Source organism: Seriola aureovittata, chromosome 8 (assembly GCF_021018895.1).
Source record: "Seriola aureovittata isolate HTS-2021-v1 ecotype China chromosome 8, ASM2101889v1, whole genome shotgun sequence".
NCBI classification, from domain to species: Eukaryota; Metazoa; Chordata; class Actinopteri; order Carangiformes; family Carangidae; genus Seriola; species Seriola aureovittata.
Genome location: NC_079371.1, coordinates 11,284,070 through 11,305,688, shown reverse-complemented (window position 1 = coordinate 11,305,688; position 21,619 = coordinate 11,284,070). Strand labels below are relative to the sequence as shown.

The window sequence follows — 21,619 nt, the reverse complement described above, 5'->3', positions numbered from 1 at the left end:
GATTTTGTTCCCAACTGCCCATATGTCTCAAGGCAGCACAACAACAAAAATGGTTTGCAGTTTTGCACATTTCGGTAAACTCTCAGTAAAAACCAGAGCAGTGTACAGTGAAATAGAAGTATACAGTATTTAGAAGTATGAATGTAATGCATTTGATGGTCTTTACCCAGGTGGTGTTTGTCATCAATCTTCCCCTGGTAGGTCCCAGCTCATATCTTCTCATCCTATTTTTAGTTTTTAGTTACTATTTTTAATAGACTAACAAACCCTGAACAACAAGAGATGTCCTTTATTGCCTGACAGAAATCTGTTGTTTTCCTATGTTACGTTTTAAAAGGACACCCCCACCTACTTTACAATGAAAAATAAGGCCAGCAATTCACCAGTGAGTAATGGAGACACTAACAGCTTCAACAGAACTTCACCAAATCTCACTCAACAAACCACAAAATTATGTTTATCTTACTTAATTAAAAAATCTTTGTCATTGCTAAAGTCTAGGACAGTACAATCAATACTGACAAAACTTCAGAATGCCTCTGCCAAACCCAGAAGCTGCAGCAGTAAATACCCATCTTGGTAGGTACAGAGTTTTTCCATATAAATGAAATATTGTGGAAGATGGTGAAGATGACTCGAAGGCTGCCATGAAAGGGCACAGATCTGACAGAATAGAACCCATCTTTCCTGAGTATAACTTCAGATAAACAATCTTGTTCTTCATCTGTTGTCTGTGTTAGATGTTTAAATCTAAATAACTTGTTGCACAAATATTTGTTTGCTGTTAACAATACCTGCTGCTGCTGTATGTATTGTATGTAAACACACAAGACATGCAAGTAGTGACAAAATGTTTATTATACAATTTCATAGATGTGATCATCACTTCAACAATGGTTCCTTGCTCAGTGCACTGATCATTGCTGGGAAATTGTTCAAATAATCATAAAAAAAAAATTAGGTTCAAAATTCATGTTCCCCTTACAATTAAAACTGCATAGATTTATACAACTTAAACATTTTGGCCAAGCACACACATTTATTTTTAAATGTAACTGATTAAAATGTTATATTATTAATGTTATTTTTCTATGATTACATGTTTATGCAGACCTGTCCTTCACTACACTTTGGAATTTGTAATTTCACTCCAAAGGTTCAGGGATTAGGTCTGAAATGACCTGTCTATAGAAGTCTATAGAAAGTGATAAAGACATAGCCATCCCCTGGTGAGAAGAAGTGTTTGAGAGAATGTGAAGTGATGTAGTGTGTTGTATACTACTGCTGTGGACCACATCCTCACACTCAGTTGGCAGGACACAACCAGGACTCTCTCACTGTCCCTGATCCTGACGTTCCCTCAGAGCCAGTATTGCTTTTCGGTAAAGATCTATCAGGAGACAGGGTCATCTTTTTAAACATGCGTCTGGATTTCATCATTTTTAGAGTCCAAAGTGTTACTGTATTTGATTGGTGGATGGAAGAAGTGGATGAGGCTCACCCAAGGTCGCAGAAAGGTCCACAGGTTGAGAGTAAGCTCCAGGCATCTCCTCTGTGTTGATCTTGTTCTTTCTTTTTACTTTCACAACTTTCTTCTTCTTCCTCTTTTCTCCTTTAGCTAGACATAAGAGAAAATAAATATTAGATTTCCATTCTTAAATAGCAAATGACCCCAAAAATATAGGCCATTCATAACTGTTTACAACCTTTTAGTGGCTTCTCCTCATTGTCCGGCGATTCTGGTATGTCCAGAGGCTCTTCTTTCACCTTTGGTTTGCTTTTCTTTTTGCCTTTTTTTGGTGGGATCAGGGCACTACTGGCTTTCTCTCTATGAGCATTGTTGTCTTGGTCTCCTTCATTACCGTCACCTTCCTCTTCCTCCTCCTGTTCTTTTGCCTCTTCTCCATTTTTGTCACCTTCCTTGTCCTTAACGGGCTTCTTCTTCTTCTTTGTCTTGAGCTTCTTTTTTAGTGTAGATTCCTGGGAAAAGACGCGAGTTTAACTCAACATTTATTTATTCATTTATTTAGTGTAACATTCATTTTATATCACATAATTGCAGGGGATTTTACAGTTATGACAATAAGCAGGTAGAGTGGGTGGGTAGAGCTCCAACAATTGATTAATTGGTACATCGATACAGAGTTAATCAGCAGCAGTTTTGATGAATGATCAGTCATCAAGAAAAATGCCAAAATTATCAAATGTGATTATTTGCTGGTTTTATCAATCCTCAACCATGGACACTTTTCTCTGTTCAAGAAAATAATCAATCCATAATGAAAATAATCATTAGTTTCAGCCCCAGTAAGGTGAATACATCTATACCAACAAGTCATGATAGTGGAACAATAATAACAGAAAGTCAGTGAACTGTGTACTCTGTAGAAAAGAATGCGAGATCTTTCCCTGACCTTCTGCAGCATGTTTCGAATGGGTTGCAGCTTTCCTTCACCCCGGCTCTTTTTCTCCTTGTCTTTGGGCCGATGAACCTGGCGAAGATCTGACTTGCTGGATCTCATTCTGAGACGAAAGGACATTTAACATAAAAGGTCAGTGTGTAGCTCTATTTTTCTACAAACAATCATGTTGACCTGCACAGCATTTGAGCTATAATTCTCTGAATATGGAGGCTTTTCTTACCGTTCCACCTTGGATTTTTTGCGAATTTTCTCTGTTTTCCCATTCTTCTCCCTCTCTCTTGGCTCCAGAGGCTTCTTGCTGTCCTGGCCTATACGAGTACACAGCTCAGGATAATCCAGACAAACAGCGCGTAGCAGCCAGCGAAGACCTCGTAGAGTCTTTCTGTCCGACCAGCGTCGCAGGTCCATTAAGGCTGAACAAGGCTCCTGAGAGGGAAAGGAGAAATGAGAGTTTGTCTGCCTGCATATCTGCAGTTCTGTGCTTCTCTGGCAGGAGGTTTGTCTGCCTTATATAATCTAGTCTAAGTATCTGCAAGAGGTTTATTTTTGTTCAGTTTGCATTATAATTTTAGAGAAGTACTTACAATATGGCACAGAGAGCGGCTCTGGTTGACTAGCTTCTCAAGAGACAGAATCTCAATCAGCTCACTTCCCAGCAAAGCGTTCATTTTGTCCTGTTTGTTTGCCAATCTGAAACCGAAAAAGTTTCAGCACAGATCTGAGTGATTTACTGTTATTACTGTGATTTTCCTCATCAGCCACCAGAGGGCACTGTTTGCATGATGTCAGATCACATTTAAAAAAAGTTGAATATATTTACACTAATATTGGTTTTCCTGCCACTCTCGGTTGTTTCAGCAGGTCAGCCAGGACATCCTTGACCTCCCTTATCCTCTGTCGGTCACTGGAGTCCACCACAAAGATGATCCCATGGGCTTCTCCGTAGAGGTCCCTCCAGCCTCCTCTTGACTCTGCCGATCCTCCCACATCCAACAGGGTGACCAGGTAGTTCTCCACTCTCAGCTCATTTCGTACACAGCCTTGGGTGGGTCCTGCTTCCACGCCATGAGGGACTGAAGAAGACATGCATGAAATTACAGGTTAACTATTTTTAATATTTTTATTATACGCTGGTAAATTAGTTGTCAAGAAATACTGTGGAAAAATACTGTTGAATTACCTCTTAACAGCCCTCTGATAGAGGATGTTTTTCCTGCTTTGTCAAGACCAACCACAAGAATGGTCACTTTCCTGTAGAGAAGTATATACAGGACAGAACTTGAGTTGAAGAAGCAACAAATAGCTTTATACTCAATGACCAATTTATTGGGTACACCTGTACAATCTAATGCAAACAAATTCAACTGCCATACAATAACAAACATACAACAGAATTTATACAATTCTAATGATTTCAGGAAAAACTGAACATCATGTGCTCCATAAAATCATGTGCTTCCTAGGAAAAGGATTGCATTTCATTGTAAAGGTGTACCTAATAAATTGGTCACTGTGTGTAAATGACAGCTGCAAATTTTAGCATTAACCCGAAATCATGTCAGGTGGCATCAGTGAACTGCACATTACGTACAAATAAAGTAAGTAATTCCTAAATACCAAAGACAAAATAATTCTCTGAATTAATGTTAATTTCTTTGAGATTCACCCAACAACACCAGTATTTTATCTGGTAAAATATTGTAACACAACTTTTTAATGAAATGTTTCTTTATTGTTTTTGAAGACAGTTTTGCTTAATGCAGCACATGTATTGCTCAATGCATCATTCTTTTAGACTTATGCATTTCAATCAGTATCTTTCAAGGTTTTCTTTTCTCATTTTTTTTACCTGATGGGTTCTTGTATTTTGGAGACCCAGGTGCAGCAGTTGCTCATCAGGTTGAACATGTTTACTTGAGGTGAGCACAGAGGCCACCATCTTCTCTGGAACTGGTACCTGCAAACAGATTGTCACCCTTAGTATGACTCACTCATAGACACACATACACGCACACACTGGTGAGTCACCAGGGGCCATGGCCAGGTCCGGCACAAAGATGCTTTGTGTCTGTCTCCTGTGAGCTTAGGAGACTTTTACAGATGGTCAGACATCCAGGTGGTGCTTTGACTGCCAAGTGTCTCTCTCTATCTCCCTAGAATCTAAAATTAGCTGTAGTCTTGAATTCTTTGTCTTACTCTAATTTCAAATCTTATTTTCTACCGTTTTTGGATTAATAATAAATTAGAACCAAAAAAGAAAAAGAATTTCTCAGCAGTCAAAATCAAGGACCATAAAAATGTTGCCATAAATATTTCCCTGTTTTGACATTGCCTGTATAATATAATCTGTTGCTGTGTGAGCCCAGTAAAAGTTTTCTTCCATGTACAGGGAGCTATGAGTCGTCCTCTCAAGGCTTGTAACACACATGTAGCAGGTGTGTCTGAGGTAGACGGGCCATGCACTAGAAAAAACAGCAGATCTTTCAGTCCTTTGTCCAGTGCATCTGTTCAGGGTCTGTAATCTGCTAAAGCCAGTTTAGATTGGCTCGCTTTTACAGTGTGATTCACAAGCTGACCCATATTTATTATGGCTGTAGTTGTTATAGTGTAACTATGCTGCTATAGTGTAAGTAAGAGTTTGAGAAGAATGTTTTGAAATTGCAGCGTATTAGACATTCAGAGGAAGTAAAAAGAAAAAACTTTTCTGCAGTAATAGTGTTTACTAAGATGATTTGTTCCAAATCTTTTTTTGTAGTATTGGTCTATAGTTAGTAAATATACAAGATTAAATTGATGTTAGTGATCTCATAAAGTATAAATGAAATGAGAGACTGGAATATTAAGCACAAGGAATCCAGTAAACTTGTAAAAAGATTTAAAGTACAATCAAAATCCCAATAAGAATTAATAATGGCCATGAAAAACCTGTTGATTTAAATAGTTAATGGACAAAGTAATCATTAATGCCAATTTTACAACATTAATCATTATTATTATTAATAGAAGTAATACAATTTATAAATATATCTACAATAACTTCTAAAAAATACTACACATAATACCGTGCCAGTCTAAATACACACAAACAACAAGCGAATGGTACACATGGGTCTTACGATGCAATGAATCAGTGGATTTAAACAAAGCATTTTTAATTCAGTGGGCACTAAATGACTTGTGCCTGACACCACTTACTGACTAAATTATGTGTGCAAATTAAAACAAAAAAAAAACTATGAGAAATTCAAGGGGTACTTACAGAAGTATGTCTATGTCCATGCATTTGTCTGGGTGCTCGTCTCTACTAACATCTTGTACCCACCAGCTACGAAACTAATCAGGCTCACACTAAGCCTTTGGTCACCTCATGTGGGAGGTACCTGGGAAATGTTTTGGTATTTCAGCCAATCCCAGACCCCTCTGAGCCCATCGCTGACCCCATTGGATGGCGTGGTTCTTCTTTAATTAGACCAAAGCAAGGTGCACATATCCATACAGGAGAACTAAATGTGTCTTGTGGTGTGATCTGTGACGTTGGCGGTGATCTGCTTTTCCTGATGATGTCTGAAAGTGGCAGCAAACAGGGCAGATTTAGGCTGCACCACTTTAGCTACTCAGGGAGATAATAACATCATAACTATGATTATGGCCTGGGTGTCACACAACGTGTGTACGTGACATGAGTCTACAGGTATAATTGGAACTAAATACTATAGAACAATTTTTTCTTATGAGATACATTTTAATTGGTTTAGATGTGACTTGGTGATTTAATAATTAACAAACAACCGCTGCCATAGTATTCAGTATTCAGGAAATGATTCTTTTTGACGCAGCCAAGCTTATATAGCACATTTTATACACAGACACATTTCAGAGTGCTCCAAATAAAAGATGATAATATAATATGAAAACTTTGTTTTTTAGCGATAACTATAATCATATGACAGTAAAAATAGTTCATTTTAAGGCACAGTAGTGCTCTACTTGAACTCTTCAATTAAGATTCAGATTCAACTCAGTTTCATTTAACCCAGTAAGAGCGATGATATGCAGCAGCTCTTCACCTCAGCACACACGAAATAGATGAAAGACGAAAGGATAAAGAACACTAACAAAACTATGGGCTTAAACATTAGATATGGAGCCAGGAATTGATACCTTAATAAATATCTAAAAATACACAGTAATAAGGCCATGCAAAATGACTTATGAGGAACTGAGAAGATGGAAAACAGGATAAAGGACCAGAGGTATATCAGAGGGATATTTTACTCTACCACTTATAGAGGATCAACAGGCTGTATTATGTAATGTTATTAATACAATAATTCACTACAACACATGTACTGTAGCATTAGCCACTAGATGGCCTTGTATTCACAGGATCTGTTTTCACTGCCAGAGGCTGCTGTACATCATACAGTCTCTGTAAATAATATAATGCCTCTATGTTCTAGTCCTTGATAGGCTGGGATGAATTTCCGCTTCATATAAATTTGAGTTTATTCATAGTCTATTCTGATGTTATTTATGTTTGTTTTGCCTCTATACGCATCTATCCACATTAATTTTAATTTCATGCAGGAATGTTTACGTAGGAGAATCTGTAAAAAACAGAGACTGGACTGAGGAGCAGAGCGTCTACATCTGTAATGCAATTATACCTAAGAAAAATAAATGTCTAGTGACAGCAGTCAGAGAGCTGGAGCAGTGGTTTGTGTGCAGGCCTTATCTCATTATGTCATTAAACCAACATCCAATCAGGCTCTGTCCTCATCTGCTGAGTAGACTCATCCCAGACTCTGACCACAGCCCTGTGTCAGCTGACACCGACACACAGATACAAAACACCCCCACACATGAGCAAAAACAGCAGCAGCTGAGGACCACACCCCCATCTCCTCCTGTTCTCCACATTGCAAACATGTTTCAGCAAACCCCTGACTGCTGGTTTTGCAATCTCATTTTCAGTTTAGACTGCTTTAGAGTTAGATTAGAAGAAATAATCGATTCATCCTCTCTTTGCTTTGAACACTCTTTAAATGAATAGTTTGCTTCATTTGAGAAATCGGCTTGTTTACTTTCTTGCCAAGAGATACACGAGTAGAGCTACAGCAATCCATTAAACTGATTAGTTCATCAAGAGAAAAATAATTAATTAATAGTTAAAGTATTTTCTTATGCAAAAATGGAAAAAAAAGTATTTCTCTTTTCAGAACCTTAAATATGAAGATTTCCTGCTTTTCTCCATTTTATATCATATTATACTGAATTTCTTTGGGTTTTACTGTTGGGCAAAACAAACAAGACATTTGAACACATCATTATGAGAACTGGGATGGACACATTTTTCACTATTTTTTGATATTTTGAAGACTGAATGATTAATAGGTAATGACAGTAACCGTTAGTTCCATGAGAAGATTGATACCATGCTAAATGTGAAGCTGTAGCCAGTTAGCTTAGCATAAAGACTGGAAACACGGGGGAAACCGTTAGACTGACTCTGTCTAAACTAACAGTAACAAAAATCTACCTTCGAGCATCTTTACAGTTCACTTATTAAGATATTATTGTTTGTTTGATCCTTAGACAGAGCCAGCCTAGCTGTTTCCCTGTGCTCTCAGTCCTTATGCTAAGCTAGCCAGCTTTAGCTTCATATTCCTCATACAGACATTACAGTGGTATCTTATCTAATTCTTTGCACGAGAGCAAAAGCATTTTTCCCAAAATACTAACCCTAGTTCAAAACAAATTGAGGACAAAAATTTATTTCAGTCTTGTTGACAGCCACTGCACCCTTTCACTGACCCCACTGGCTGGTAACACAATGTACAGGGCATGCCTGATGCGCTGTAATAAGGTTTCTGTCTCCAGCCTCCCCATGTCTCCACAGAGCAGACAGCCTCTGCAGACTGAAGTCACTGACCCACGCCACTGCCTCACCAAACACATGCATTAGTAATGACAAGTCTTCGTAGGTTGTGTCGACCCCTTTCACAATGCCAAGCTCGTGTCACTGACTTAGATGAGATCTGATTAGACAGCGAGAGGTCAGGATGTTTTGGGATGAGCTGTGTTGAAACTGTACCATGTAGTGGAAAACTCCCTTTGTTGTTTTGTACATACATCTACCATAGTGGAAGTTAAATCTCCTTCAGAAATGGATTTTTCTTTTCTGGTAAAAATAGGACAGGGGTTATTTAAGGTGACAGTTCATGTTGACATCAACCTAAGCAAAGCAGAGAACAGTTTTGAAGTGGAAATGTTTGATAAGCCACTGCAGATTGTCTCCTTCTCATGCGCCTTGCAAACAGACAATCCTTGTTTGCATAAGTAGCTGAACAAACATTGAACTGGTTCTTTTCACCTGGATCACAAAATGTTAATGTGTTCTAATGAGCACGCACCCTTTACAAATAGTATTATAATGAGGAAATGTCAGTGTAAAAAGTGAATGAGAAGAATGAGTGACGTTTCAATAGCTGATTTAGTGTGTGTATGTGTGTGTTGCCTGCACCTGTTCATGCAACGGCTTCACTCCCAGGCCTGCAGGTCACTACAACAAGGCCAAGTCCACCCTGCTGCTGGAAACTAAAAATGGAAGTGCAGAGAAACTGATCTCCTTATGCTCGCCCTCCACAGCACTTCAATTTGAATAGGACAAATACAGTATGTATTTGAACAACAGTGTATTTCCTCACTGTATATTCTCTAATTTCTCACTACATCAGTAGTAGTGAATTGGGCAAAAGTTGTCCAGAGAGGATGGTGGTGATGTTCCCCTCAATTCACAATAAGTCTGTCTTTTTCTGACTGACTATTGTGTTTATTTAAGATGGACTCAGAAGAGAGGCCTCTGAGATTTTTCAACTTTGACTCCTCTTCTTGCAGTAGTAGTAGTAGTAGTAGTAGTAGTAGTAGTAGTAATAGTAGTAGTAGTAGTAGTAGTTGTTGTTGTTGTAGTAGTAGTAGGCTAGTAGTAGTAGTAGTAGTAGCAGTGAGCAAAGTCACAGTGACCTGAAAGATTCCACATGTAGGGCTGCTGAAAATAACCTGGCCTACACTTTACTAATACAACCAGAAGAACAACAGGTCCTGCAATTAATTGTGTAGCCTCCACTGAGCCCTCATTTCTTTCTGTTTATATGCACTTTGTATGAAGTTAATACATCAATACATTTTATTAGAAAACATTTTGAAAGCATCATCACTTTACTTTTAGTACCCCAACCTTTTCCACAGTATGTGTTATATTTATAGCCTTCTATGAGTATTTATTTCCAGAATAGCTACCGGCCCAAAATCTGTTCTTCCCGCCAACAATTTTCTTACTTTTCTGCATCCAGTGCTATTGCTATCTGCTTAACTTAACTTGTTTTATTTGATTAAAATTACGTGTTGATTTATTTCACAGATAGCCAACTTCTTTCAAAATTAACAAAAGCTCAAAAAACCTTTTACTTTTACAGCACCCGCCCTCATTTCCGGTGTCGCTGTGTGTTTCTGGCTGACTTGACGCAGCTGTGTCACTGACAGCGCATCAACGGATCGACCGCACGAGCTGCGAGCAGCAGCAACAGAATGCCGACAGGGAGACGGCTCGCGGTCAGACTCTACCGCTGGATGAACCCTCGGTGTGTTTCTCACACGGAGCAACAGTCGTACTCAAACTTCTGGCAACACGTAACTTCCGAGTCACGCCTGTGCTGAGTTTTTGTTATGAACTGACTGGAGTGACAGGGCTGAACTTTCCCGTTTTCTACAACACTGACGGTGCAACAACAGAGCCGGGATCGCTGCGCGCGGGCGGACAGTAACGGTAGTTTCCACTGGATTTAAACGGGCCACACAGGCTCGTATCGCCACGTACGACGACGATATACCAGACAATAAAAGAGAGCCCGTGGGCGTGAGAGGCTGCCTTTAGTGGAGCAGTGGCGTGGCCGAGTAGTGAAGTAGAATACAATGGTAAACCAGCAATGATCAACTTGGTGGAAAGTTGGGAGAGACGGCGCATCAAAGGGAGTAATTACTAAAAGTGATGTTTTGGAGACGCAGTACGGCGAGACAAGCTCACGTCAACCTCCTGTAGCAACGTCGGAACTGTTTCACGCAGCAGTTCAGCTTTCAAGTCAAACTTAATAATATCATGTGTGAAGTGGTTATGGAAGAGCAGGAGCGGGAGATCTCGGACATAGACCCGCAGGAGTACTCCTCGGTGGCGGAGAACGGGGTCATGCTGGTGGTCAATCACAGCCGGGCCCATGCTCCCTTCAGCGTCGTCCTGGCCACCGTGCTCTACTGCGCTGAGTTTGTCACCGCCGCCGTGCTCAGCAGCATGTACCACAAAACCGACGATGTCATCTGGATGGCCTTCACCATCGTCTTCATGCTGCTGCCAGCTGTGCTCATTCAGCTAGCGCTCACGTTCATTCACAGAGACCTGGGTCGGGACCGGCCTCTGGTCCTCTTCCTGCACCTGCTGCTGCTCGGCCCCGTCATCAGGTAGGTGGGGGTCAGGTGGTGCAACACAAAGGCATGGTCATGGTTTGCATGTCAAATGACCATTTACTACAGTGGCACTTTGCATTACTGATGGTGATTTTCCAGATTCTCCTTAGATATTTTAATGTATTTACCAGCAGTTTGTGGCTTTGATTTGCAGCAGAGGTGGAAGAAGTTGTCAGATCTCTTGCTTGAGTAAAAGTAGTAATACCACACTACTCAGACTGAATCAATGATGTTGAGATCAGGGCCCCTTGTTCTTCTTGTCTCTGAAAATAGTTCTTCATAACTCTGGCTGTGTGTGTGTGTGTGTGTGTGTGTGTGTGTGGGGGGGGGGGGGGGGTGTGGTTATGCTGCACAATGAATTTGGGACCATTACAACACCACTCTGATGGTGCTGTGTGATGGATAAGGATCTAAACAAGTGCCTATAACGTTTTCAGTCTGCTGTATATCACACAATTAGAGTACAGTTATTGACGCATTAATGTGCACATCCCTTTTAATGTTGCAGCTTTGAGTACTGTAGGCCCTATGCACTGCTGGAGGTGCTTCAGTGGTTACCACGTCACAACAAAAAGGTTCTCAGTTTCGAAGTTTGCATGTTCTCACTGAGTCTGTTAGGTTAAATGGCGAGTCTAAATTGCCCGTAGATAGATAAATGTAGTGAAGTCTCTCTATATGTTAGCCCTATAATAGTCAGGCTACCTTTCCAGGGTGTACGCTTGCCCAGTGTCAGCTGGGATTGGCTCCGGCCCACCCGACACCCCTTAAAGAATAAGTGGTATCTAATGGATGGATGGATGTATGGATGATGGATGCATAAATGTAGTGAGGTAAAAAGCACACTGTTTGCCTCTGAATTGTAGTGGAGTATAAGTAGAAATATAAAAAAAACTGAAATACTCAAGTCCAAATACCCCAAAACTTAGTTAAGTATAGTACTTTAAATGTATTTACTTTCCAAAACTGTTCATTTGTAGTAAATGTCCTAAAACCATGCAAAAACACAGTTACCAGTTTATTTAAAAGCACAGAAGGATCATATCTCTCCAAACGGACTGATTTGAATTTTTGACATTTGTCCCTATAGATATTTACTATTCATGTACTGTATCTCATTCTCATTATTCTTATTGGACATGCAGGCTCCACTTTCACATTTACAGTGCAGAGAAGTTAATGGGAATTGGCATCTGCTTGAACAAATTGGCAGTCTGTGTTGCGTGCATAAAAGCACTACAGTGATCTCTGAGATCTAACGTGATGCTGCAATATATGGATTAGAGCAGAGCGTCACCATTTAGATGATTCACCTATGAGCTGGCAACCATTTTGATAACTGTAGTCATTTTTCAAGCAAAAATTCCAAACCTTCAGTGGTTCCAGCTTCTCAGGTGTCGTATTTGATGCTTCTGTGGGTCTTACATGATAGTAAACTGAATATCTTTGGGTTTGGTTTAGGATTTTAGGATATCACTTTGAGCCGTGGAAAAATATAATGAGAATTTTCACTATTTTCTGTTTTATTTGAGGCAAAGCAATTAACTGAGAATGGGATTGACAGATTGGTTGATAATCAAATCCTTATCTGTAGTCTTGCATCTTATTGATTCATTCTTATTCTATCCCTCACGCAACTTTCATTTTCTGTTTACAGTGCAGTACAGTTACTGGGATACAGACTGAAAATCTCTGAGTGTTTAAAAGCACTACACTGACCTTGAGAGCTAACATGGTGCTACAGTAGTTTGTCATTTTTTTTTTTTTTAAAAGGTAAGATGCTGACTAGAGTTGAAATAATTAATCGATTAGTTAATTAACAGAAAAAATAAATTATTATAAAAAACATTTGCTACTATTTGAAAATCAAGCCAAAATAGTAAAAAAAAAAAAAAAAAGAAAGAAAAAGAAAAGAAAAAGCCAAATTTTACCTGATTCCACTCTCTAAAATGAACATTTGGAGGTTTTTGACATTTGATCTGACAAATCAAGACATTTGAAAGCATCAGCTTCAGCCCAACAAAATTGTGATGGATGTTTTTTCTCTATTTTTTCATGATGATTTTAGCACTGAATGAGAGTTTCAGATTGGCCAGTTATTAACCGAATCACACTCCATGTGGAAAGCCTTTTCACTGTGTAGAAGAGGATGGATGATTGATTGTAACAAACCCCCACATCATCAGAAGTGTATAATAGATCTAGATTTCAAAACAGACAGCTATTCCTGTAATATTCCTGCTTTTAATTTGAAGTCTCCTCGAAGATGTGGTCACATCCTCTGGATCACAGTTGAATCCCCCTGCAGTCTAGACTCTAAAACCAGTCTGTCAAATGACACTGCAGAGCTGGCATCCACCCTAGTAACACATCCTTCACAATTATGGCATGTACGCCACTCCGTTGTTATGACCTCATCTGAGGATAATGGCACCCAAAGGCCTTAGTGCTGCAGACCAGTGAGGCGCGGCTGGAACAGGAGGAGTGAGGTCAAAAGAGGTTGTAGGTGTTTCTGGAAAGGCTTATAGAAATAACAAAGCTGGATTTATTCCTGGGAATGCAAATCAGAAAATTTAAGAAAAAGTAGAAAATTAGTGTAGGTCTCAAAAAGACAAGTCTGCATGGTCTATTTCAGGGAGGTGTTTGTTTGAATACTGCCAGCTTGCTCCTCAGCGTAGGTTGCTCTCAGCTGATAGACCTGTTTGGTGAAGCGTGACTCATGTAGGAAGCCATAGGCGTAGACTCCTGCTTCAGACCTCTGAAATTCAAATCTACACTTGATACTTTCTCTCTGAACTTTGATTTGTCAACAGCCCGCCCTGAGGTGCTGCTCTGAATTTACAGTCACAGTGGCAGAGTTACCTGAAGGGTGTGTTGTTTTACAAGGAAAGAAACTCAGCCTTGGCTTCAGGTGCAGGTTTCTTGCAGGACAAAGTATTGCTAAAAGACTCAAACGATTTGTGGCTCAGCTTAAAATATAACAGTTGAATATATTTAAAAAACTGCTGTCAGAAATAGAAATAAAGATATAGATAAAAAGACATAAATAATGATCTATGAGAGCTACAGAGGAAGCACAGGCCCCCTTTGTGATTCCTTTCAAAGGACAGGAAATGATCTTATCTTCATCTTTATGAGCAGTGAATCAAAACAGATAAAAGTCATTGTCTTCTCACAACTCAAGGCTCATGTGTGTCATTCCTGCTTTACCTGCAGTGATAACTGTCAGGAAACAACTACTACTATTACTATTAAACCACTGCATCCCTCCTGGGACATAGGCCGTCAACAAATGTTCTCCAAGTATCCTGGTTCTGAGCCGACCTCTCCAGCTGTCCCCAGGTGTGGCCCGTCCTCGTGTCATCCACATTCACGTCTCGGCACCATGTTTTTCATGGTTGGACTCACTCTCTTTTCCCGTGGCAGCTCCACTTGAGAGATTAGCTTATGATGTTTGAAGCAGGTTTATGGAGTGTATGTCCTGTCCATCTCCAGCGCTGTTTTAGAATCTCTTCTTCTGTTTGCCTGATGCTTAGTTAACACGCTACATGTGTTGTTTTGACTCAAAGCAAAAGCGCCAAAACAACGCATGTAGACTGTTAACTTGTGAGCTGGACCACTCCACAGATTCGAAGTTCCCACTATAACTGGACCAAGGTCATGGTATCGGGGTTAAGCCACAGGTGGGCTATATAATTATTTATTAGGCTATATTATTACTATTAGAGATAGAGCCAAACAAAGGAGTCAGGTAGAGCCCCTGCAGCTCTGAGGTCTAGTGTTGCCTGAAAGCAAAATCATCCTTTCAGTTTGTATATAGTTTTCCATGTCAGTGTGTGGTCTATAGCTTAGCACAGTTTGGATGAGAGGAACTTGCAGTGGAGGCGAGGTCAGAAGATGAAGACATCAGAGGCTGTGTCCATCAAACTGCGAAAAGTAAAAATTTGGACTCTAGTTAAAGATAAAAGTAAAAGTCCTTCACTTTTATTCTACTGACAAACTTAAGATTAAAGACTATTTATCCCTTGGCTCTTAATTTTGTATGTTCTTACAGAATAATCACTGAATAGATTATGAGGGGTTTTTTTTTTAGGTATGCACATATGACAGATGTTGGGTCAATCCATATCTCTTATTGATTATTCCTTCTCTATGTGATTAAGTTGCTCTTAAAAGTGCCTTTTACATTTTGCTGTAACCAGGAAGAAGTCATTTATTAAACGTCTTATTTTTCGCAGTCAGTGAAGAACTGTTTTGCTCTTAATTTGGCATTTGAAAGTTTAAGTGTAATTATTATCAAGCGACTTACTCCTGTAACATTTTAGAGCAACTTTTCTACTGATCTGATGATGAATAATCGCATTCATGCTCAATCTCCTGCCCCAATGTTCATTCTTTAAAATAAAAGCCTCTGATAAGTAATTCTATATTTTGATTAATTTTGAAAAACTCTCATTCTGTTCGGTGTAATCCTTAATATCCAGTATCCAGTAGCATGAAATAAAAGGCAAACTAAACTGGAGCAGCGAGGAAGCTGCTGGGAGACTACGTACATCAGATGAATAAATCTAATGAGGAGTGCAGCACACTGAGGAGTGCAGACACATAGTAGAAGATGTGACGACAAACTAAATCCAGCTTTGATTTTTTTTCCCAATGCTGACAAATGGAAGAAAAAGAATCTAATCTAATCAAACACAAGTATGCTAAAATGGCCTATTTCCGAAGTATATTTTTATATTGCTTCAGTTAATGTATCAGTGATATTTTTTACACTCTGCCCAGAACATGTGCTTCCTGTTTCTGTACCGCAGCCATCTCAGATCTACTCTTCAGATCTCTGGAGCTTTCTTACCCTTCAGAGCATTTTTAAGTCGAGAGAAGTCTGATGAAGTATGAGTTGAATAGCTTTGAAGTCCACAGGTTTGCTTCAGTTTGTTAAAGGAGCCTGGATGCAGCAAGCGAAAAAAAAAAAAAAATACAAAATGCCAACCAAGGATTGACCTGCTGAAAAATGTGAGCACCTAAAACCAAAAGCAGCTGCATCTGTCAGCTCCGCACACTGGTTTATGATCCTGCACACGTCTCCCTCCACCTAACAAAGCTTTGCTCAGGCCAGTGATTTAAAGCAGCCATGACAATGAAACAGCTTTTAATATAATGAGCCTATGCCACAATATTTGCCGCGTCATCTTTGTGCAGTCATCATCTGTCACACTGAGCTGTAATGTGTCTGATGCATGCTTTTAATGCAGCCAAGTAGATTGTTAGGAGACTACAGTTAATTTTGTTCTGTTCTGTTGCTCTGGTTTGTTTCCAGCTCATCTTATTCTGTGCAGCGCTGCTGTAAACAAATCACCTCTGCTCCCTCTCGGCTCAGATGGGAGTTTTCCTGTGTGACTTAGGGATGGTGTAATTGCTGATCCTGTCGCTCCACAGCCAAACATCCTATGTCTGCGATCAAAAGGGAAACTTTTACTCATATTTAAAAAAGAAAATTTTTTAAGAGCTTTTGTTTTAGTTGTGTGTTGTGTTTTCAGTTGGAGTCTACCAAAAGAAAATGTGAAAGGCAGTCAATGTGGAAACATGAAAGGGGGTGGGGGGTGGCAGGGTTATCTGGTGCAGGGTGGACCTTGTCTTGACTTGTCTCTTTAAGTACAAGATCCTGCTCCCAAAGCAAGGACAAAAACTATATAATTACTCTGTCAGCTTGGACCGGTCTTGGCACGCAGAGGTTCTTGTTTTCTGTTTTCTTAACTCTCCGCAGTCTGATGAGGCCGTGTTGGAGAGCGTGATGAGCCTCATGTGGTAATCCCAAGAGACCAAAACAGGATGATCTTGCTAAAGAGCTGTCGAAAGAATTTCCTGAATGCCCTGCTGCCTTTAAATCGGGGGAATATCAGCATTTGAGTTGTGACAGGAGTTAAAGACAAGTTCTTCTTGGGTCACGTTTGTGTCACCGTACTGTTGTAACATCACACTGAGGAAACAGATAACAAGTATAGACTGCAAATACAGAGCAGCAGCCCCTCGTGTTTCCCTTCATGGAAGTGAGCATATTGATTCTCTTGGCTAATGCATTCACCAGTCTTGCTGTTTTCTTTTTCTCCCCTAAGTGAAATTCAGTCTGCCTCTCAGTTGCTTTACAGAATCCTAAGTGCATACTGGCTCCAGTTCAGCACCCTCATACTTCGTCCTCAGCCCATTGTGCTGCCAGATTTCCAGGGAAAGATCTCAGTAAATTTTTGACTTCTGTTACTCCATTGTAAACCTTTGTGCTGCCCTCATGTGCCTGTGACTATCAGTCTGGGAATGAATACACTGTAAGTGTGTGTGTGTGTGTGTGTGTGTGTGTGTGTGTGTGTGTGTGTGTGTGTGTGTGTGTGTGTGTGTGTGTGCGTGCTTGTGTAGAGATAAGAGCCTGTTTGCAAATAATGACAAGATTTCCATTGCCACCCTCTAAATATTTGAGCCAAACACAGTTCAGGGACCAGTGTGGAAGCACGGCCCTGTGAGTCAGAACTACAGTAAGTAGCAGCTGAAGCAACAGTGTGTGAAACTGCCTGACTGCTGACTCTGCAGGGTCAGGCATAGCACATACTTGAACCCTGCAGTTACAAAGTACATTCATTTGGGATTCCAGAGCGTCTATGTTAAATGTCCAAAGTTGGAGGTTTTGGAGAGAAAAGATAACATTCCAGCACAGTGATGTTAGATTTAGTGCAGCAGGGGGAATCCTCAGAGGGCTGGGTTTGTGTGCAGATGTGCAGCGCTTTGAGTTTCAGGTCACGCATTATTCAGGGATTATAATGGCTGACATTTTGTTGTTGGCAGGTGCAAACCTTGCACTTCCAGTTTAGTCAGTTTCCTTGTTGCAGCTTGATTTGGTTGGTAATATTTTGATTATTTGGTTCTGAAATTATTTGAATAACTATCCTCCATTACTGTTGAGTTTTAACTGTAGAAACAATTCAATTTGCCATAAATCCCCAATATTTGTATAAGATTGAAACACTTTCCTCTTTGTGGTTCTTGAACAGAACCTTTTTTCAACTGTGAAACTGGAAAAACATGTTTCCATCCTGTGTGAATAGTGTGGGTTTTCCCCCCTGCGACTGAACACAGAGAGCATTTACCTTGCAAACGTTAAAAAGAACCACACCCAGAGATTTTCACTTCATCCATTCAGGTCATAGGAAACCGTGATTTCTTTCTTCTGACTGCCCTCTGGTGGAGCCTCATTACTGTGCTTGTGTTTGTGTAGTTGTAATTACAAAGACAAGTCTGTTTATGTTGGATTCCTCACATGAGAAAAGCTTTCTTAGATTAATGTTGTGTCTAAGAAAAATAATCCAAAACGTCATTTTAAATTCCTACACTGAAAACAAGCTCCAACAACAAACTGCTGATATTCTACACCTGATACTTTGCTTTATTCTACTTTGTTTGCTCTGTCGACTATAATGTTCTTGCATATTCACTTTGATTTATGATTATATGTTGATGTTCAAAACAAGACCCTAATGTCCCAGTGTGGTGTCCTGTAACTTTAACATAACATTGCACTGCCCTCTGTTGGTGTGAAAATATTCCTCCACTCTCGCCTCACTCTGCTCTCACCTCCTCAGGTGTTTCGATGCTCTGGTGGTCTATTTCAAGGCGGGTAAAAAGGAGGAGCCGTATGTCACCATCTCCAGGAAGATCAGTCTGAAGAAGGGACAGAAGACCCCCATGGAGTTGGAGATTGGCCAGTCGGAGCGCAACCTGGCCACTCACAGGAACGCCTTCAAACGCACCGCAGTCATTCAGGCTTTTCTGGGCTCCACGCCTCAGCTGACGCTCCAGCTCTACGCCACCATCCAGGAGAAATATTTCCTCCCTGTGAGATGTAAGAATGATCGATAGGTTAATGCTGCTGTTCCATTATATTTGTATCTTAAAAAATCACCACTTCACTGTGTTTATATTCTTGGCATGGGTAAAATACAAAATTAATTAAAAGATTAAATTCTGTGAGGTTAGCAGCTCTTAAAGACAGTGACTCATCATTTTGAGTGAACACTGTACAAATAAAATTAAATGTCACAGCCAGTTTTATAGTGTATGTAAATGCAGTTAAGTAAGTGTAAGATTATAACTTCATAAAACTCATAATAACTCTTTTCTTTTCAGTATTTCTCTTCACAAGTATCAAGAAGGCAGTGTCTGTCGAGTTGTATTTTGTTTTTGAAGATATCAGATAAAACTGAGATTGAGATCTGTGGAAGAGAGCTGTCATGTCAAACTGAAACACTAGGAAAAGTCGATGGATGCAGCATAGGATAGCCAGGAGGAGCTTATACTGTCTAGATGCATGAAGATATTTTTTCATAATTACTTTTCCTTACTAAGTTTTTACATTTTATTGTCTTGAACTGAATTATGAGAAAAAAAATTTTTACTTTAAAAGGAGTTTTCTAACTCAAGCTCCTTAAAGTGAGTGTGTGTAACTTTTGAAAGAGAAAATAACACATTTTTCTTCTTAGAAATAAAAAATAATTGATAAGCATTAAAACACATTTGCTCAATTCAGTTTTGCTGCTACAGTCTTACTGGTGTCTTATGTTAGTAAACTTTACATGGATATTGTATATAGGAGATCAGACCTCAGGTCACTGACTTCCTGTGGGACTGTTCCTCTGTTTTAGTGCTCACCTGCTCTAACCTGTAACTTATGGCCACTGTTCAGCAGAAGTTACAAATTTACAAAATTTAGACATTATTTAAAGTGCAGTGATGTGCTGCTTTTAATATAATGAAGGTTAACAGGTGACCTGTGTCTGTATTCACAGTGGCTTTGATGGTCATCACCCTGATCTCCATCATATATGGCGCTCTGGTCTGCAGCGTTCTGGCCATCCAGATCAGATACGATGACTACAAGGTACGGCTGCGTCCTTTAGCCTACCTGTGCATGATCATGTGGAGAGGTTTGGAGATCGCCACCCGGATCACCGCTCTGGTTCTCTTCAGCACAGCGCTCACACACTGGGTGATCCTCGTCGGCATGGCTAACCTGCTCTTTTTCTTCTTCCTCCCCTGGGCTGAGTTCTGGGCCAAGAAAGGCTCGCTGACTGAGAACGTGGAGAAAAACTTCTCTAAGCTGGGCACCACGGTGGTGCTGTGTATGTTCACACTGCTCTACGCCTGCATCAACGTTTTCTGCTGGTCGGCGGTGCAGCTAGACCTCTCCCATCGGGAGCTCATCGAGAGGAAACAGCGCTGGGACCACCTGGCCATCTACTACTGCGGACGCTTTGTTGAGAACTTCCTCCTCATCACGCTCTGGTACTTTTTCAAGTCGGACTTCTATGAATACGTGTGCGCCCCGCTGCTGTGTGTCCAGCTGCTGGTCTGCTACAGCCTGGCCGTGCTCTTCATGCTGCTCTTCTACCAGTTCTGCCACCCCTGCAGACGCCTCTTCAAGTACAACGTCCACGACTGCCTTCACTGCGTCTGCTGTCGTAAAGGGACTGGGGGAGGAAGGGGGAGGCAAGGGAGGCCGCCGACCTCGTACTCCACTGCTGCCACCATGGTGCTAGCACCAGAGGAGCCGCTGGAGCTCCTGGACTCCCAAAACTCTCATTACCCCAACAGCAGTCAGCTGGGTGAGCGAGAGACCGCTATTGTTGACGACATAATGGAAGCAGCCTGAGAGCGGCTTTCTATGGAATTACGAAAAACTCAAGCTCTCTAATGTAGAAATGCATTGTGGGACTAGTGAGGCATGATGCTGGTTCTGCAGGGTGCCCAGAAACCAGATGATTTTATGTTTGTGAGTAAATGAGGTGATGTGTTAGAGAACAAACGTTTGCCCCTTTTCTCTCAAGTGCACTGAACTTCACGTGAGAGGGATTCAGGTTAAATCCTGATGTCCTCATTCAGGATGGTTACGTACACTTAGGGCAACACGAGGCCCCGGTGTGCCAAAGAATGTAGCATGTTGAGAAATGCAGCGATGCACAAAGGCCGCCTTGAGAGAGCAGCAGTGGGTCAGGTACAGGACTGAGCCAGGTGTGTGGGAAATGTGCCAAGTGAGTCTGAAGTGCCCGAAAAGACTGACGACTTACCGGGACAACCTCAGTTTACTTCCTCTCATGGTTTTCACACTATGAAAGCCCCCCCCCCCCTTTTGCACACTTCTGCATCTGCACTACATAGACTTAAAAAACAAACACAGAGCAGGAGGTCAAGAAAAGGTAAGAAGAAGAATTTATCTTCCTCATACCCAACTGCATAAACCTGCTGTGATGAATGATGCCTTGTGTTGTTCACTATCCAGACTGGTTGCCTTGATTTAAAATAAATAAATAGATAAAAAAAAGATTTAAAAAAACTGTTTTTAGTTTTACAAAAACACGTGAAAAAAGTCAGTGAAAATATTCTGTTGAAAGACTTACAAAACCTTTAGGGACTTTCAGGTGTGTATCCTTAAAAAAAACAAAAACAATAAACCTACATTTGATGATGCATTAACAACAGTAGTTACACTGAATGAGCTTCTGTTTTATTTTTGTGCTTTCACGTTCTGCTTATTTTTTATGTTTTATCTCGTAATGTTTTGTCACAGTTGGTTCAGTGCCTTGACTGCTGCTGTATTACTTGAAACTTAAATAAAATAATCTGATGACTAAACATGTATT

At 40.4% G+C, this 21,619-nt stretch overlaps 2 protein-coding genes and 1 long non-coding RNA gene across 4 annotated transcripts; 2 read left to right on the top strand and 1 right to left on the bottom strand.

Moving 5' to 3' along the window:
- Positions 1-846: 846 nt before the first annotated feature.
- On the bottom strand, positions 847-5,764 carry arl13a (ADP-ribosylation factor-like 13A). The gene is made up of 10 exons (XM_056383246.1): positions 5,683-5,764; positions 4,273-4,380; positions 3,604-3,674; positions 3,244-3,496; positions 3,008-3,113; positions 2,644-2,849; positions 2,415-2,523; positions 1,707-1,980; positions 1,502-1,618; positions 847-1,390 (listed from the first exon to the last, which is right to left on the bottom strand). The coding sequence occupies exons 1-10, from the start codon at positions 5,700-5,702 to the stop codon at positions 1,335-1,337; spliced, it is 1,320 nt and encodes a 439-aa protein (XP_056239221.1). The 5' UTR covers positions 5,703-5,764; the 3' UTR covers positions 847-1,334.
- LOC130173772 (uncharacterized) lies at positions 2,440-3,386 on the top strand. The gene is made up of 3 exons (XR_008828491.1): positions 2,440-2,552; positions 2,712-2,919; positions 3,282-3,386. It is a non-coding gene; the product is annotated as an uncharacterized LOC130173772 (long non-coding RNA).
- Positions 3,395-21,615, top strand: xkrx (XK related X-linked). Of its 2 annotated transcripts, XM_056383245.1 has the most exons (4): positions 3,395-3,523; positions 9,899-10,934; positions 18,566-18,825; positions 19,769-21,615. In XM_056383245.1, the coding sequence occupies exons 2-4, from the start codon at positions 10,579-10,581 to the stop codon at positions 20,629-20,631; spliced, it is 1,479 nt and encodes a 492-aa protein (XP_056239220.1). In that variant the 5' UTR covers positions 3,395-3,523; positions 9,899-10,578; the 3' UTR covers positions 20,632-21,615. The 2 variants fall into 2 exon arrangements, with proteins under 2 accessions (XP_056239220.1, XP_056239219.1); XM_056383244.1 differs by lacking the exon at positions 3,395-3,523 and having other exon boundaries at positions 9,887-10,934.
- Positions 21,616-21,619: the final 4 nt, after the last annotated feature.